Raw genomic sequence first — 16,456 nt, 5'->3', positions numbered from 1 at the left:
GGCACGTGCACCTTCCGCCAACCACTGGCGACAACATCGATGTACTGTGGAGACCTCACGCCCCACGTGTTGAGCAATTCGGCGGTACGTCCACCCGGCCTCCCGCATGCCCACTATACGCCCTCGCTCAAAGTCCGTCAACTGCACATACGGTTCACGCCCACGCTGTCGCGGCATGCTACCAGTGTTAAAGACTGCGATGGAGCTCCGTATGCCACGGCAAACTGGCTGACACTGACGGCGGCGGTGCACAAATGCTGCGCAGCTTGCGCCATTCGACGGCCAACACCGCGGTTCCTGGTGTGTCCGCTGTGCCGTGCGTGTGATCATTGCTTGTACAGCCCTCTCTCAGTGTCCGGAGCAAGTATGGTGGGTCTGACACACCGGTGTCAATGTGATCTTTTTTCCATTTCCAGGAGTGTATATTTTATCTAGTGGAAATTTAAGTTATAAGGAACAAAGAGCGTTCAGTCTGAAGTAACAGACTGGGAGTCTATAGAAGGGTTGCAGCTGATCTTTGGTTAGAAGAGCAGTGAACGCAGTCAGTGCTAGGTGCGGTACTCACCCCCAGGACGGAATCGTCGCACTTGTCGGCAGCCACGGACGGGTCCCCGAAGATTCGCAGCTCCTGGACGACGCCCTGCACAACAAACAGCCGCAGCAGCGCGTGAGCAGTCGTCGTCATGGCGGGAGCTCAGCACAGGAGGAAGCTGCGCCTAGTCCTGCCTAGTCTGCCACTCACGGACTTCCGCGCTTATCCGCCTGCTTAGCTCCGCGGCTGATAGCAGAGCCCTTTCAAAATTCTCGACAGCAAGTGATATTGGAAAACGGTCGTTGGTCGTTAATACTCGGCGGACCATTGTTTCAGGATGAAGGAAACGAGCTGGTGGTCCTACTGGCACCGAAAATACTCTGCTGTCAATTAAAATTTCAACACCATGAAGACGGCAGGCAAAAAAAAATGTTGATATGAGGTGTACTACAACTACATCTACATTTATACTCCGCAAGCCACCCAATGGTGTGTGGCGGAGGGCACTTTACGTGCCACTGTCATTACCTCCCTTTCCTGTTCCAGTCGCGTATGGTGCGCGGGAAGAACGACTGGCGGAAAGCCTCCGTGCGCGCTCGAATCTCTCTAATTTTATTTTCGTGATCTGCCCGGGAGGTATAAGTAGGGTGAAGCAATATATTCGGTACCTCATCCAGAAACGCACCCTCTCGAAACCTGGACAGCAAGCTACACTGCGATGCAGAGCGCCTCTCTTGGAGAGTCTGCCACTTGAGTTTTCTAAACATCTCCGTAGCGCTATCACGGTTACCAAATAACCCTGTGACGAAACGCGTCGCTCTTCTTTGGATCTTATCTATCTCCTCTGTCAACCCGATCTGGTACGGATCCCACACTGATGGTCAATACTCAAGTATAGGTCGAACGAGTGTTTTGTAAGATATCTCCTCTGTTGATGGACTACATTTTCTAAGGACTCTCCCAATGAATCTCAACCTGGCACCCGTCTTACCAACAATTAATTTTATATGATCATTCCACTTCAAATCGTTCCGTACGCATACTCCCAGATATTTTACAGAAGTAACTGCTACCAGTGTTTGTTCCGCTATCATATAATCAAACAATAAAGGCTCCTTTTTCTATGTATTCGCAATACATTACATTTGTCTATGTTTAGGGTCAGTTACCACTCCCTGCACCAAGTGCCTATCCGTTGCAGATCTTCCTGCATCTCACTGTAATTTTCTAATGCTGCAACTTCTCTGTATACTACAGCATCATCCGCAAAAAGCCGCGTGGAACTTCCGACACTATCTACCAGGTCATTTATACAGTATATATTGTGAAAAGCAATGGTCCCACAACACTCCCCTGTGGCACGCCGGAGGTTACTTTAACTTCTATAGACGCCTCTCCATTGAGAACAAGATGCTGTGTTCTGTTTTCTAAAAACTCTCCAATCCAGCCACACAGCTGGTCTGATATTCCGTAGGCTCTTTATCAGGCGACAGTGCGGAACTGTATCGAACGCCTTCCGGAAATCAAGGAAACTGGCATCTACCTGGGAGCCTGTATCTAATTTTTTTGGGTCTCATGAACAAATAAAGGGAGTTGGGTCTCACACGATCGCTGTTTCCGGAATCCATGTAGATTCCTACAGAGTAGATTCTGAGTTTCCAGGAATTACATGATACGCGAGCAAAAAACATGGTCTAAAATTCTACAACAGATCGATGACAGAAATATAGGTCTATAGTTGTGCGCATCTGCTCGACGACCCTTCTTGAAAACTGGGAATACCTGTGCTCTTTTTCAATCATTTGGAGCCTTCCGTTCCTCTACAGACTTGCGGTACACGGCTGTTAGAAGAGGGGCAAGTTCTTTCGCGTACCCTGTGTAGAATCGAATTGCTATCCCGTCAGGTCCAGTGGACTTTCCTCTATTGAGTGATTTCAGTTGCTGTTCTATTCCTTGGACACTTATTTCGATGTCAGCCATTTTTTCGTTAGTGCGAGGATGTGGAGAAGGAACTGCAGTGCGGTCTTCCTCTGTGAAACAGCTTTGGAAAAAGGTGTTTAGTACCTCAGCTTTACGCGTGTCATTCTCTGTTTCAATGCCATCATCACATCCCAGAGTGTCTGGAAACCGACCTCGCTCAGGCCGGTCTGAACTCAGATCATGTAAGAATTTAAAGGTCGATCCACTTACTCATTTAACGTAAGACCAGAACTTCCAAGGATTTTCTGTCAAATCGGTACATAGAATTTTACTTTCGAATTCACATCCATGGATGTGATAGTCATAAGCTCTTCAGCGCAACCATCAAAGTGGATAAAAGGGTACCTATACAGGGTGAACATTAATAAAATCGAAAAACTGCAAGGATGGCTTCCTGACTGGAAATGGAGGAAAAAAGCCTTTGAACAAGTGTGCAGAAATGCATAGATCGCGCTGACGAATGAAATTTCCTCTGACCACGTGCCGTGTGTTCCTTGTGTTTTTCAGGCTATGCGATTAACGCAGCGTCCTGTAAGCAGCAGAATGCTCCGGTATTCACGTCGTGAACAAGCCGAGACGGTGTCTGTGTACGGCCAAGCAGATGGAAACGGTCGAAAGGCAGAACCAGGTTCTCCAAATCTGGTGTACGCACAGTCCGCTGCCTCCCTGCACGTTCGCCTGTCTGAAAGGACCCATGATCACACAAACGCCCAAAAAGGGTTTGAAATGTTGTGTGATGTGTCTGCATCTACATATACGTTTACATGGATACACTGAAAATCACATTTAATTGCCTGGCAGAGGGTTCATCGAACCACCTTCACAATTCTCTATTATTCCAATCTCGTACAGCGCGTACAAAGAATGAACACCCGTATTTTTCTGTACGAGCTCTGATTTCCCTCATTTTATCGTGGTGATCGTTTCTCCCTATGTAGGTCGGTGTCAACAAAATATTTTCGATTCGGAGGAGAAAGTTGGTGTTTGGAATCCGCATGGCAGTAAAGCATCGTGCAGCCACGTCTCGGTCCCTGAGTCAACAGATGGGGACGTTTGCAAGACAACAACCATCTGCACGAACAGTTCGACGACGTTTGCAGCAGGACGGACTATCAGCTCGGAGACCATGGCTGCGGTTACAGTTGACTCTGCATCACAGACAGGAGCGCCTGCGATGTTGTACTCAACGATTCTGTCGCAACTAAAAACGCCTTTCTCTTAATGATGTCCATCCCAAATCCTGTATCATATCACTCGCTCCCATATTTCGTGATAATACAAAACGTTCTGCCCTTCTTTGAACTTTTTCGATGTAGTCTGTAATTCCTATCTGGTAAGGATTCCACACCGCGCAACAGTATTCTAAAAGACGACGGACAAGCGCAGTATAGGCAGTCTCCTTAGTAGGTCTGTTACATTTTCTAAGTGTCCTGCCAATAAAACGCAGTCTTTGGTTAGCTTTCCCCACAACATTTTCTGTGTGTTTCTTCCAATTTAAGTTGTTCGTAATTGTAATTCCTAGGTATTTAGTTGAATTTACGCCCTTTAGATTTGACTGATTTATCGTTTAACCGAAGTTTAACGGATTCCTTTTAGCACTCATGTGGATGACCTCACAATTTTCGTTATTTCGGGTCAACTGACAATTTTTGCATTATTCAGATTCTTTTCTAAATCGTTTTGCAATTTGTTTTCATCTTCTGATGACTTTATTATTCAATAAACGGCGGCTTCATTTACAAACAACCTATGGCGGATGCTGAGATTGTCTCCCAAATCGTTCATGTAGATAAAGACTACAACACTACCTTGGGGAACGCCAGAAATCACTTCTGTTTTACTCGATAACTTTCCGTCAATTACTACGAACTATGACCTCTCTGACACGAAATCACGAATCCAATCACATAACTGAGACGATATTCCATAAGCATGCAATTTCACTACGAGCCGCTTGTGTGGTACAGTGTCAAAAGCCTTCCGGAAAGCCAGAAATACGGAATCGATCTGAAGTCCCTTGTCAATAGCACTCAACACTTCATGCGAATAAAGAGCTAGTTGTGTTTCACAAGAACGATATTTTCTAAATCCATGTTGACTGTGTGTCAAAATGTTCAAATTTGTGTGTATTCCTAAGGGACCAAACTGCTTAGGTCATCAGTCCCTAGACTTACACACTACTTAAACTAACTTATGCGAAGAACGACAAACACATCCTTACCCGAGGGAGGACTCGAACTTCCTATGGAAGGGGCCGCGCAGTCCGTGACATGACGCCTCAACCACGCGGACACTCCGCTCGGCGACTGTGTGTCCATAGACCGTTTTCTTCGAGGTAATTCATAATGTTCGAACACAATATATGTTCCAGAATCCTGCTAGATATCGACGTTAATGATATGGGCCTGTAATTTAGTGGATTACTCCTACTACCTTTCTTGAATGTTGGTGTGGCCTGTGCAACTTTCCAGTCTTCGGGTACGGATCTTTCGTCGAGCGAACGGTTGTATATGATAACAATCATATATGGAGCTAAGCATCAGCATACTCTGAAAGGAACCTAATTGGTGTACAGTCTGCACCAGAAGACTTGCTTTTAGTAAGTGATTTAAGTTGCTTCACTACTCTGATGATATTTACTTCTACGTTACTCATGTTGCCGTCTGTTCTTGCTTCGAATTCTGGAATATTTACTTCGTCTTCTTTTGTGAAGGCATTTGGTAAGGCTGTGATTAGTAACTCTGTTTTGGCAGCACTGTCTTCTCTAGTATCGTCGTTGCTACCGCACAGAGATGGCATTGATTGTTTCTTGCCGCTAACATACTTCACATACGACGAGAATCTCTTTGGATTTTCTGCCAGGTTTCGAGACAAAGTTTCGTTGTGGAAACTATTATAAGCATCTCTCATTGAAGCCCGCGCTAAATTTGGAGCTTCTGTAAAAGATCGGTGTCTGTGTGGGTTTTTCTGTTGGTATAGCCGTGCTGACTCTCGACCTTTTCCATCTGCCTGACGGTACACAAACTCCATCTCGGCTTGTTCCCGAGATGAATACCGGACCATTCTGCTGCTTACAGCACGCAGCATGCAACACACAAGAAACGTACGACCCGTGGTCAGAGAAACTGATATTCGTCGGCGCCATCTACCATGACGACGATACATTTCCGGAGACACATTCATAGGACTTCTTTCATCCATTTCAAGTCTGAAATCTGTACCTGTAGCTTGTCAGCTTTATTAATGTATAGTGGGTAATTTTACTAAATCGGAACAAACTACAAGTGACGATTCCTGAGAGAATAAGGAAAAAATAGGTCATATGGACAATTGACGGAAATGCGTTCCAAGGGCGGCACAGAACACTTGAAAGTGGAGATAAAAGATCCTTGACCGTCAACCCAATTTCAGCACTAGACAGGTGGTTCACCAGCACGGGCTAAACCAGTCGGGCGTGTGGAACATTCTCTATGACACCTGCCACTATAGGTGTCACTTAGAGCTCGTACATGCCGTATTACCCGCGGATTGCCTCTGTGGCGACCGTTTCGTATCTGGTTTGTCGCAAGGGCCATCACGGTGCTGGGATTTCTATCGTGCATCCTATTCCTAGCCGAGGCTACCTTTGCGAGGGGCGGTATCGTCAACCTTCACCTACCTGTGGGCTACGGAGAATCCTCATGATGTGGTGACAGCGAACCATCAGAACCGTTTCAGACTCAGTGTGTGGGCGGGGATTACTGACGAGTATCTCCCGGCACCAGTCATCCTACCATAACACCTCACAGGCGAAGTGTATCTACACTTCCCGCGTGTGAAGCTGTCTCCACTACTTTGGAGGTCCGAAGAGTGATCTGGCTACTACATGATGGTGCTCCAGCTGACTTCTCTTACGGCTGTGGAGCTAAGACGCTAGTACGGACATAACTTTCCCACTTGCCTGGTACCCTCTCATATGTTCTTGCTATTCGTTGTAATCTGCAAAGACAAGGACCTTTTATCTTCACCTCCAAGTGGCTGTACCTGATTTGGAATACATTTCCGCCCCTGTGTTGATTTTATTCCTTTTACGCTCAGGAATCGTTTCCTGCAGTTTGTCTCCAGTTAGCAAAATCATCCTCTATATTCTATTGATAAGGAAAGATCACACAATAGGTTTTCCATGCAGAAACCACATTTGAATATTGTGTGTTTGTTCGAATAGCGTATTATGCTTCGCGTAATAAAGAGGAACGTCTTCCAGCGAAGTTAAGAGCTCCATAGAAACAGGCCCGTTGTTTATCGAGATTGCGGTGTATGGTTCAGCGATACCGTTGTTTACTTTCGTCAGAATCCCACGACTGTCAAGCTAATTTACAGGGTCATTCGTTTTAAATGGTAGAAAAGTAGAAAGTTGTATTTATTAAGTTAATGTATACTATATGACTGAGCAATTTTCTGTAATGTACGTGAAAATGATGGGAGTTAAAAATGACTAACAGTGCTTTGGGAGGCAAGCCAACACAACATAGTTCACAGCGCGAACACCAGATGTTGTATATATAGCACAACTTAGTGCACTCAATGTGTCTCGACTGTTAAATGAAAATGGTCGTTACGCCCTTACAACGCGCTCAGGCTAAACATTTCGTATGGTATGCGAAGTTTTTGACTGTCGTATAGACCCAGATAACTTTCAAACGTCAGTAAGTCATCGTTCCATGCCTTTTTAGCGGAGGAGACTGTTCATGCCGTCAGTTACCTTGAAATGAGCAAGCAGTATGTGGTTCCTCAGTTACAGAAAAATGGGATACTGGACACCATTATCAACAGGACCGCGCTCTACGATATTAAGCTGTAATAGTGGGGGAACAATTAAATAAAATGTTCAGCTATCGCTGGTGTGGCAGTGTTGGGCCTATTCCATGGCCTCCTAATATTGTAAACACCTACAGATTTACTGGATAAGGCTACGTCAAGTCAAAAGTGTATGAACAAACACCACAAAATCCGGGGAACTACGGAGGCTGATTGCAGCGGGCTCTCAGCAAATCTCTATAGCGATAGTACACGCCAAGTGGCGCAACACGAACATTTATGGCATTCGCAATGGCTAAAAGCAATAAAATTGCATAATTTCTTGTATATAGCGTTTTACTTTTCTGACATCTTAAACGGATCACACTATAGAATCGATGCCATGCAGAATTCCAACGATCTCGCGTGACTAGCGCCCGATAGGGCTGACATATTGTTCGCTGTGCCTTGTAGGATCGTACAAATATGTCACGTACCTTGAAACATGAAACGGGCTTGTTTGCAGCAAGACATGGAGATGCGACTATTTGGGGTTCTCGAAGTGGCACCAGAGGGAGGTTTGCCTACAGCGGTGCGACCTACGACAATACTGGACACAGGAACGGGAATCTTTTCAGAAGTCCTGGTTCTGGGTGCAGCACCGCTATGGATGTATCTGTGTATGGAGGTTTCGAGAGGAACGAACGTTGCCAGCTTGTATTCGTGACCGTCATACATACTCGGCACCTGGCATGGTGGTATAGCGTGCTATTGAGTACACAACAGGTAACGATAATTTGTACTTGCTCTGTCTTCGGCGTCTCCGTGATTTTATCTCTTAACAAGACAAAATGTCGACTGTTCTGTCCCGATCTAGCTCTATACACAGGATATGAAGAGGCCATCTTCATATAGTTAAGGCTAACCGGCCACTGACCTCCTTCTTCTGTGCTGGATGCACACGCATTGCCCGAACTCTTACGGGACTCAGATTGTCTGCCGCGAGTAATGAGTGTAATGGGCAGGGGCGCTACGAATAAAGTGTGTGGACATTAAGTTGGGAATGTGGGTCTCACGGGCAGCGTGCAAGGAATAAATCCCTGCAGTCGCACTATCCTATGTTCCCTCGGTGGTTCAGATAGATAGAGCAGGGGGTCCCGGGTTCGAGTCCCGGTCGGGGCACACATTTTCAACTGACCCCGTTGATGTATATCAACGCCTGTCGACAGCTTAGGGTCTTGATTTAACTATCATTTCTCTACACAGGATGTCCGACTGTTGCCCTGGTCATCCCCACGCACTGAATACAAATGATCGTGCGTTACCGAGAGTCTCGCATACCATCACTTATCAGCCACTATGATTAATGAAATCGAGCACAAAGGAGCATGGAATGCTGTCACCCAAGCTGTGTTAGACTCGATGCCCACTCGGATTGGACCGAATATTGTTGCCTGAGGATTGAGCTCTCAGTACGAGATTTCGCACCTTGTAAAACTCCAAATCGCCTACGAATTTAGTCATGTAATCTTCCTAATCCCCTTTCGTCCATCCAGATTTACATTTTTAATGGCTCTCTTAAAACATTTAGGGCTTTGACGGGATGATCATATGTGCACCGCTCGTGGTGTCCTCCGAAGAACGTGGTCCCACGTCAAAGTTGGCACATCGCGACGAAACCACAAGTAAACACAGTCGCTGCCAGACATAGCGACGAGTGAGGGACGTCAGCATAGGGACGCCATCATGAGTTCCGTATGCTACTGCTACAGAATGCTTATTTACGTCAATGTGGAGTGCCTCTCGGTCTAGTCAGGAATCATCGCCGAAGACATTAGCATCCACTCACTACAGAGCCAGCAGCGTGAGACCTGTATTAGATAGAACTAATCAGAAAATTCATAGTCTGCTGCACTTTGAGAACAGAGACTAGTTTTGTGCACCACATCAACTGATAAGATAGTATATAGTGACAGTAAGAAATACGCACGATATTCCAGTGGAAATGGATTGTTTCAAAGTTCAGCACGAGGGGCTTTCAATGAGTGTTGCAATATACTTTTCCTCTCTCCCAGTTTCGGCTGAAAAAATGTCAGGGTTTGTTGTGTGACAACGTGGAATATTCCCGCTTCAGCTCCCATACTTCATGAAGTTCCAATAGGTGGCAGCTCCAGATATTTGTAATGGAGGCGCGCTCCAAGAATGTAGCTATCACTGAGTTTTTTTCTTTCTTTTGCGCAAAACCAGAGCATCTCAGATATTCATAGGCGCCTGCAGAATGTCTACAGAGGCCTGGCAGTGAACAAAAGCACGGTGAGTCGTTGGGTGAGGCGCCTATAATTATCGCAACAGGGTCTCGCAAACCTGTCCGATCTCCCGTGTGTCGGCCGGCCGCGCAGAGCTGTGACTCCTGCAATGTTGGAATGTGCGGACACTCTCATTCGAGGTGATCCACGGATCACAATTAAGCATCTCGCTGCACAACTGGACGTCTCTGCTGGTAGTTCTGGCACGCTCGTCCATCAGCTGGAGTGCTCGAAAGTGTGCGCCCACAGGGTTCCTCGCCGCCAATCAGAAGACCATAAAGAGCAACGAAGGACCATCTAAGCGGAATTGCTTGCGTGCCACGAGGCTGATCGTGACAATTGTTTGTCGAATATTGTTACTGGCGATGAAACAAGGGTTCATCACTTCTAACCGGAAACCGTAACCGAAAACATCCATGGAGTGGCGCCACATCACCTCTGCCCCGAATAAAAAGTTCAAAGCGGCGCCCTCCAGTGGTAGAGTCATGGCGATGGTCTTCTGGGACTATGAAGGGTTTATTCTGTTTGATAACCTCCAACACGTTGCAACGATCAACTCGGGAGTTGATACACTACCCTCAGGAAACTGAAGAAGCGACTTCAGAGTCTTCGTAGCCACAAAAATGCGAACGAACTCTTCCTTCTACATGACAACTCGAGTTCTCACACAAGTTTGTGCAACAGAGAGGAGCTCACAAAACTTCATTGTACTGTTCGTCCTCATCCACCCTACAGCCTGGATCTCGCATCTTTCGACTTCCGTCTGTTTGGCCCAATGAGGGATGAACTTCACGTGAAGCAGTACATGAATGATGGGAACGTTGTTGATGCAGCAAGACCTTCGTTCCGACTTCGTAGTGTGGTAACATGTGGGCATGCAGGCCCTCGCATTGAACACAGATTGTGTTGAAAAACGGAGTGGGAAATAACCTGGTGTACTGCAATTTTGAATAAAACAAAGCTGCTTTCAGAAAAAAGTGTGTTGCGTTACTTACTGAACGCCACTCGCAGTATTCAGTGATAGTAACAAATACACAGCCATTCCTGTCGACATGGACGATTTCAAAGTTAAGTATTTCATCCGGTTCAAGCTGTAATTAAGTGATCCAATTTTGTGTGAGTGGTCGTATCAACTCGGCGTCCTCCATATCTAAGAAGCTAGGTGCCGACAGGTGTTATTTCGTCCGGCACAACACATCTGAAGATGTCCAGCGCTGTTTTGGACGAAACATCAGAAAAGAAAAAGTGTCATGGACCAAGACCACACAACCCGGAATTTTAACCAACTGCTTTGACCGAACGCTACTTTTAAGCGGGACACGGCGGAATTCCTTCTCCTCGCACAATTCGAGCTTGTGCTGCGTCCGTAATAACCTCGTCGTCGAGCGGACGGGAAGCTCTGATCTTTCCTCTTTCCTTGAACAGTGGTTCAGGAACATAAAGCGTGCACTATGGTTGATACAGAGCGTAGTCACTGAGAGCATCTCATTGTCTTTGTGAATAGCGCTTCTGTTCGCGGAACTACGCCCGCACTCTGCGCTACGGATATTTCTCAGACCGGCAGTTCCTCTTCCGCTATTCTACACAGTACTGCGACAACGATACACATTAGGAATATACCAAGTGAGCCAAAAACAAGGAAAAAAATAAAATTAGAACATTTCCATAATACGGTAAAAAACATACAAAGTGAAAAGATAATAATTTAGGAAGAATAGGCTGTAGCACGATCTTTTCATATCAGTTCTTGAAGGGACTTTAAATTTTTGTAACAATGAAAAACATATTGACCAAAGGTCAGGATAGCTTATATTTTGTATAGCAACGTATCACAGTTTACAACTGAGTGCGCTTTCACATCCATTAGGTGAAAAACGGACTTCGTGTGTCCAGAGGACATTTCAAAAGTAGTCCACATTATTTTACCTTTGTATCGGGCACAAACTCTAGTTTGAGAACATGTGGCACAACCTCCAAAACCACTACATCGCAGCTATTAGTAAAAATGTAGCAATTCCTATTTATTCTAATCTTAACGGAAACGTGTCCATCCTACAACAACTACGAGACTCTCAGTAGTTTAGAATTACTAGCGTTTCACTTTACCGTTTAATTTTCTGTGCCTGGTACACAAGAAGCCTTCATGGACACCACAGTTTATCAGTTTTTCTCTGCAATTCGCCGAGCCATTGCAGTAGTGACAGTACGTTACTTACATACCATCAAACAGTTTATTTTTCATACTGTTACAGAAAAATTTTAGGATGAGATACGTTTTTCGTTGACTGTGCTTTACAGCTCTGAAAAACTTTACATTTATAGCGCTGTAAGTTGATGTTTAAATTATTATATTTCTTTATTTTTTTAAAAAATAATTTAAAAAGCATCTTACAGTGCTATATAATGTCATTTCTAAAACGAGAGTACTTACAGGACACCAATAGTACCTTTGATAGTCTACATGCCAAGTTACGTTATTATTGCCACCAGATAATGTTTCAATCAATATCCGTCCGTAACCAGGGCATCAGATGGACAGTGACCGAACCACAAGATTTGGCAGGTTACCTGCCGTTTTCTCTTCATCTACAACTACGTGATCACTCTGCTATTCACAATAAAGTGCCTGGCAGAGGGTTCAATGAACCACCTTCAAGCTGTCTCTCTGCCGTTCCACTCTCGAACGGCACGCGGAAAAACGAGAACTTAAATTTTTCTGTGCGAGCCCTGATTTCTCTTATTTTATCGTGATGATCATTTCTCCCTTCATAGCAATCTTTCAGATATTCACATAAAGTGACTAAGGGGAACTGCAAGAAACTTACATCTCAATGGCTGAGCTAGTTATCGTATTTGAACGCGTCCTTACAGAACGAGATTCCATTGTTTAATGATCTTCTGTTTGTTTTTATGTTTCAGATTAACGGACTACCTAACTCATTTACCAGCTGCTACCTCCGGGTCTATGTGAAACGATGACAACGATCAAGATTTTGCATGGAAAGAGATCTTCTGGACCTCAAGTAAACGCCACTTAGCTAAACACGTTAAGTAAGATTAGTGTGATTAATGTTACAGAAGAGTGACATCTAAAAGTGAAGAGAAAGAGTGGACACAAACTTGTAAGTGTATAGCGGGCAAGTAAATGGGCATTGTAGGCGGCTTGGAAACGCGAGCACTCACCACCAAATGCAGCGTCAGCGCAGCTTCCTCCTCGATTACACAAGATCGATCAAAGGAACAAACACTCACAGATAAAAGCTGCGTTACACTAGAACAAAATAAACATTTTACAGTTCAGTTAATTTCTCAAGCTATTACGCTCATCATAATTATTCCATGTGTTCTACAAAACCGTCACATAGTTTACTCATTTTAGTTATTTACTTCCTGTAACATATTTTCCGTTTAAGTTCATTACCATCTATTACCATTTGATTTATTTCATATAATTGTCATTGTACTGGAATTAGTATTACAACTGAGTACAAAGTATCGATTCGAGTGACTGTGAGATTAAGATCTTTTCTAAATCGTAATGCTGTTAAAGATCAATTTCAAACCATATTGTAAAGCTACTGAGTATCGAGCATCTAGTAGAGATTGCTTACTGTGCACATCAGAATCTTAGTCTGTCACTGCCCTTTTTCCCTTCCATTGTTCCTTTAGCTGGCCAGGTTGCCTATTCTTGGATGCCGTATCAGGTGTCTCATTAACCTGTCAGTTATTGTGGTAAGAGTCTTCCACAGACTTCTTTCCAAGCTAATTCTTTTCACTACTTGTTCACTTCGTACTTTACCTGTCCACTCAATTTTTAATATTCTACTGTAGCAACACATCCCAATGACTACTGTTTCTCCTTCTGCGTATTTCCGATGGTCCCTCTCTCACATCCACACAGTGCAGTGCTCTACTGTCTTGACGTACACTTCCAGAAACTTTTTCCTCAGTTCCCTATCAATATCTGATATCTTCTTCTTTCTGGCCTTTATCCCGTGTATTCACGGGGTTGCAATGTTACTTTGGACTTGGCAATGTTAGTGGCAGGGAGTGGCCAGATACCCTTCCCGTCACCACCCCTTCCTCAGCGGGACGCAATTTGTGTATCCATCTGTCTGCGTTTAGCGTTATCCCATGTGAAAGTGGGATAACGTTTCTGAAATGTTCGCTAATCGTGTTACTGGGGCGGGGCGTAGCTACCAGTCCATTATCCACGTAATGGTATGTGGGAAACTGTCTAAATACCACAACCAGGCTGGCTTGCACATCGAACCTTGTCGTTAATCCTCCAGGCGGATTCGATCCGGCGTTGGGGCGCCTCCCCAAATCCCGGAAGCGTCGTGCTGAAGCGTGCAGTTACCCGAGCGGTTCATGTCAATATCTGATATGCGACCTGCTATTGAAGAAAGTTCTCTTCGTCTGTTCAGACCCACTTCTTATATCGAATCTCACATAATATAAATCCTTTCACTATGAATTTTAACCCCACTACCGAAATTTACTCCCTTCATTGCTTCTTCGATACAAACATTGAGCATTAGAGGAGCCTTACGCCCGTTTTAATCTGACTACTCTCTCGGCACTTTTCTCTTCGCCTTCGATATTATTATTCCTTCTTGGTTCTTCCATAATTGTGTGTTACCCACCTTTGTTAAAGTGAATATCTGTTTTCGTGGGGATTTAAAACATGTTGCACGACTTTACATTGTCAAACGTTTTTCCTGGACGACAAATGCTATGAAAATTTCTTGATGTTTCTTCAGTCATGCTTGCATATACTGCTGGAGCTTCCTATACCTTTCCTAAGCTCAAACTGATCGTCGTATAGGTGATCCTCAATTTTATTTTCCAGTCTTCTATGAAAATATCTTACCAGAAGATAATACAGTTACAGAGACGTCAGATATGGTGTTTTCAAATAGTATAATTGCCACTGCGGAATAGATAAAATACATAATCAAGGACGCTTAGTAGGCATACATACGTAGGGTGTAAGGTGTTTCAAAGTCTGTGCGACAAACATGTAGGGGTGATAGATGATGTCATAGGAAACAAGTTTTGTTACAGACAAAGTATTCGGCGAAGCTTCCTGTCGACCTTAGGTATGTCTAGTAATTGATTATGCCCATAAAAGGCATCAGGGCATAGATACTCTGGGACGCTCGTATGCAATGTGTGTCGTCTATAAGCCAGTAATATGCCCCATGTGATAGGCTATAGGCCGAGCTTATGAAACATCTTTCTCCACTTAGAGACACTCAGTCTGAAGGTTTTATTGTTAAAAATCACCCAATAAAATTACTGTTCTATATAGTATGCAAGTGTGGCATACCTGGCTAGTCGGCTGTTACAGTTCGATTAGATGTCGTGGTCCCAAGGCCGGCGAATTCAATACAATGACGCCTGGCGTCGCCGGAAACCTCAGAGAACGATTTGCCTCCAAGAAATGTTGTTTCCCATGATGCGATCTGTCACCGCTAGATGTTTGTCGGAAAGACTTTCAAATACCCTGTGTATACTTTAAACTATTGAACCTGTTTTTGTTGTGGTCTTCAGTTCTGAGACTGGTTTGATGCAGCTCTCCATGCTACTCTATCCTGTGCAAGCTGCTTCATCTCCCAGTACGTACTGCAGCCTACATCCTTCTGAATCTGCTTAGTGTATTCATCTCTTGGTCTCCCTCTACGATTTTTACCCTCCACGCTGCCCTCCAATACTAAACTGGTGATCCCTTGATGCCTCAGAACATATCCTACCAACCGATCCATTCTTCTAGTCAAGTTGTGCCACAAACTCCTCTTCTCCCCAGTTCTACTCAATACCTCCTCATTAGTTATGTGATCTTCCCATCTAATCTTCAGCATTCTTCTGTAGCACCACATTTCGAAAGCTTCTATTCTCTTCTTGTCCAAACTATTTATCGTCCATGTTTCACTTCCATAGATGGCTACACTCCATACAAATACTTTCAGAAACGACTTCCTGACACTAAAATCTATACTCGATGTTAACAAATTTCTCTTCTTCAGAAACGCTTTCCTTGCCATTGCTAGTCTACATTTTGTATCCTCTGTACTTCGACCATCATCAGTTATTTTGCTCCCCAAATAGCAAAACTCCTTTACTACTTTAAGTGTCTCATTTCCTAATTTAATTCCCTCAGCATCACCCGAGTTAACTCGACTACATTCCATTATCCTCGTTTTGCTTTTGTTCATGTTCATCTTATATCCTCCTTTCAAGAGATTGTCCATTCCGTTCAACTGCTCTTTCAAGTTCTTTGCTGTCTCTGATAGAATTACAATGTCGTCGGCGAACCTTAAAGTTTTTATTTCTACTCCATGAATTTTAAAACCTACTCCGAATTTGTCTTTTGTTTCCTTTACTGCTTACTCACTATAAGATTGAATAACATCGGCGAGAGGCTACAACCTTGTCTCACTCCCTTCCCAACCACTGCTTCCCTTTCATGCCCCTCGACTCTTATAACTGCCATCTGGTTTCTGTACAAATTGTAAATAGCCTTTCGCTCCCTGTATGTTACCCCTTCCACCTTGAGAATTTGAAAGAGAGTATTCCAGTCAACATTGTCAAAAACTTTCTCTAAATCTACAAATGCTAGAAACGTAGGTTTGCTTTTTCTTAATCTAGCTTCTAAGGTAAGTCGTAGGGTCGGTATTGCCTCACGTGTTCCAACATTTCTACGGAATCCAAACTGATCTTCCCCGAGCTCGGCTTCTACCACTTTTTCCATTCATCTGTAAAAAATTCGCGTTAGTATTTTGCAGCCGTGGTTTATTAAATTGATAGTTCGGTAATTTTCATATATGTCATCACCCGCTTTCTTTGGGATTCGAATTAT

At 44.2% G+C, this 16,456-nt stretch overlaps 1 protein-coding gene across 3 annotated transcripts in view; it reads right to left on the bottom strand.

The window, feature by feature from the left end:
• The window catches only part of LOC124788124 (collagen alpha-1(XVIII) chain-like), a 674,174-nt gene that overhangs the window by 200,960 nt on the left and 456,758 nt on the right, over positions 1 to 16,456 (bottom strand). For all 3 annotated transcript variants that reach the window (XM_047255257.1, XM_047255259.1, XM_047255258.1), the window contains exon 6: positions 566 to 640. In XM_047255257.1, the coding sequence (XP_047111213.1) occupies positions 566 to 640 (75 nt within the window). The remainder of the gene's footprint in view (positions 1 to 565; positions 641 to 16,456) is intronic.

Source organism: Schistocerca piceifrons, chromosome 3 (genome assembly GCF_021461385.2).
Source record: "Schistocerca piceifrons isolate TAMUIC-IGC-003096 chromosome 3, iqSchPice1.1, whole genome shotgun sequence".
Taxonomy (NCBI): domain Eukaryota; kingdom Metazoa; phylum Arthropoda; class Insecta; order Orthoptera; family Acrididae; genus Schistocerca; species Schistocerca piceifrons.
Note: the sequence above shows the minus strand (reverse complement) of the source record. Positions and strands in the feature narration are given on the sequence as shown.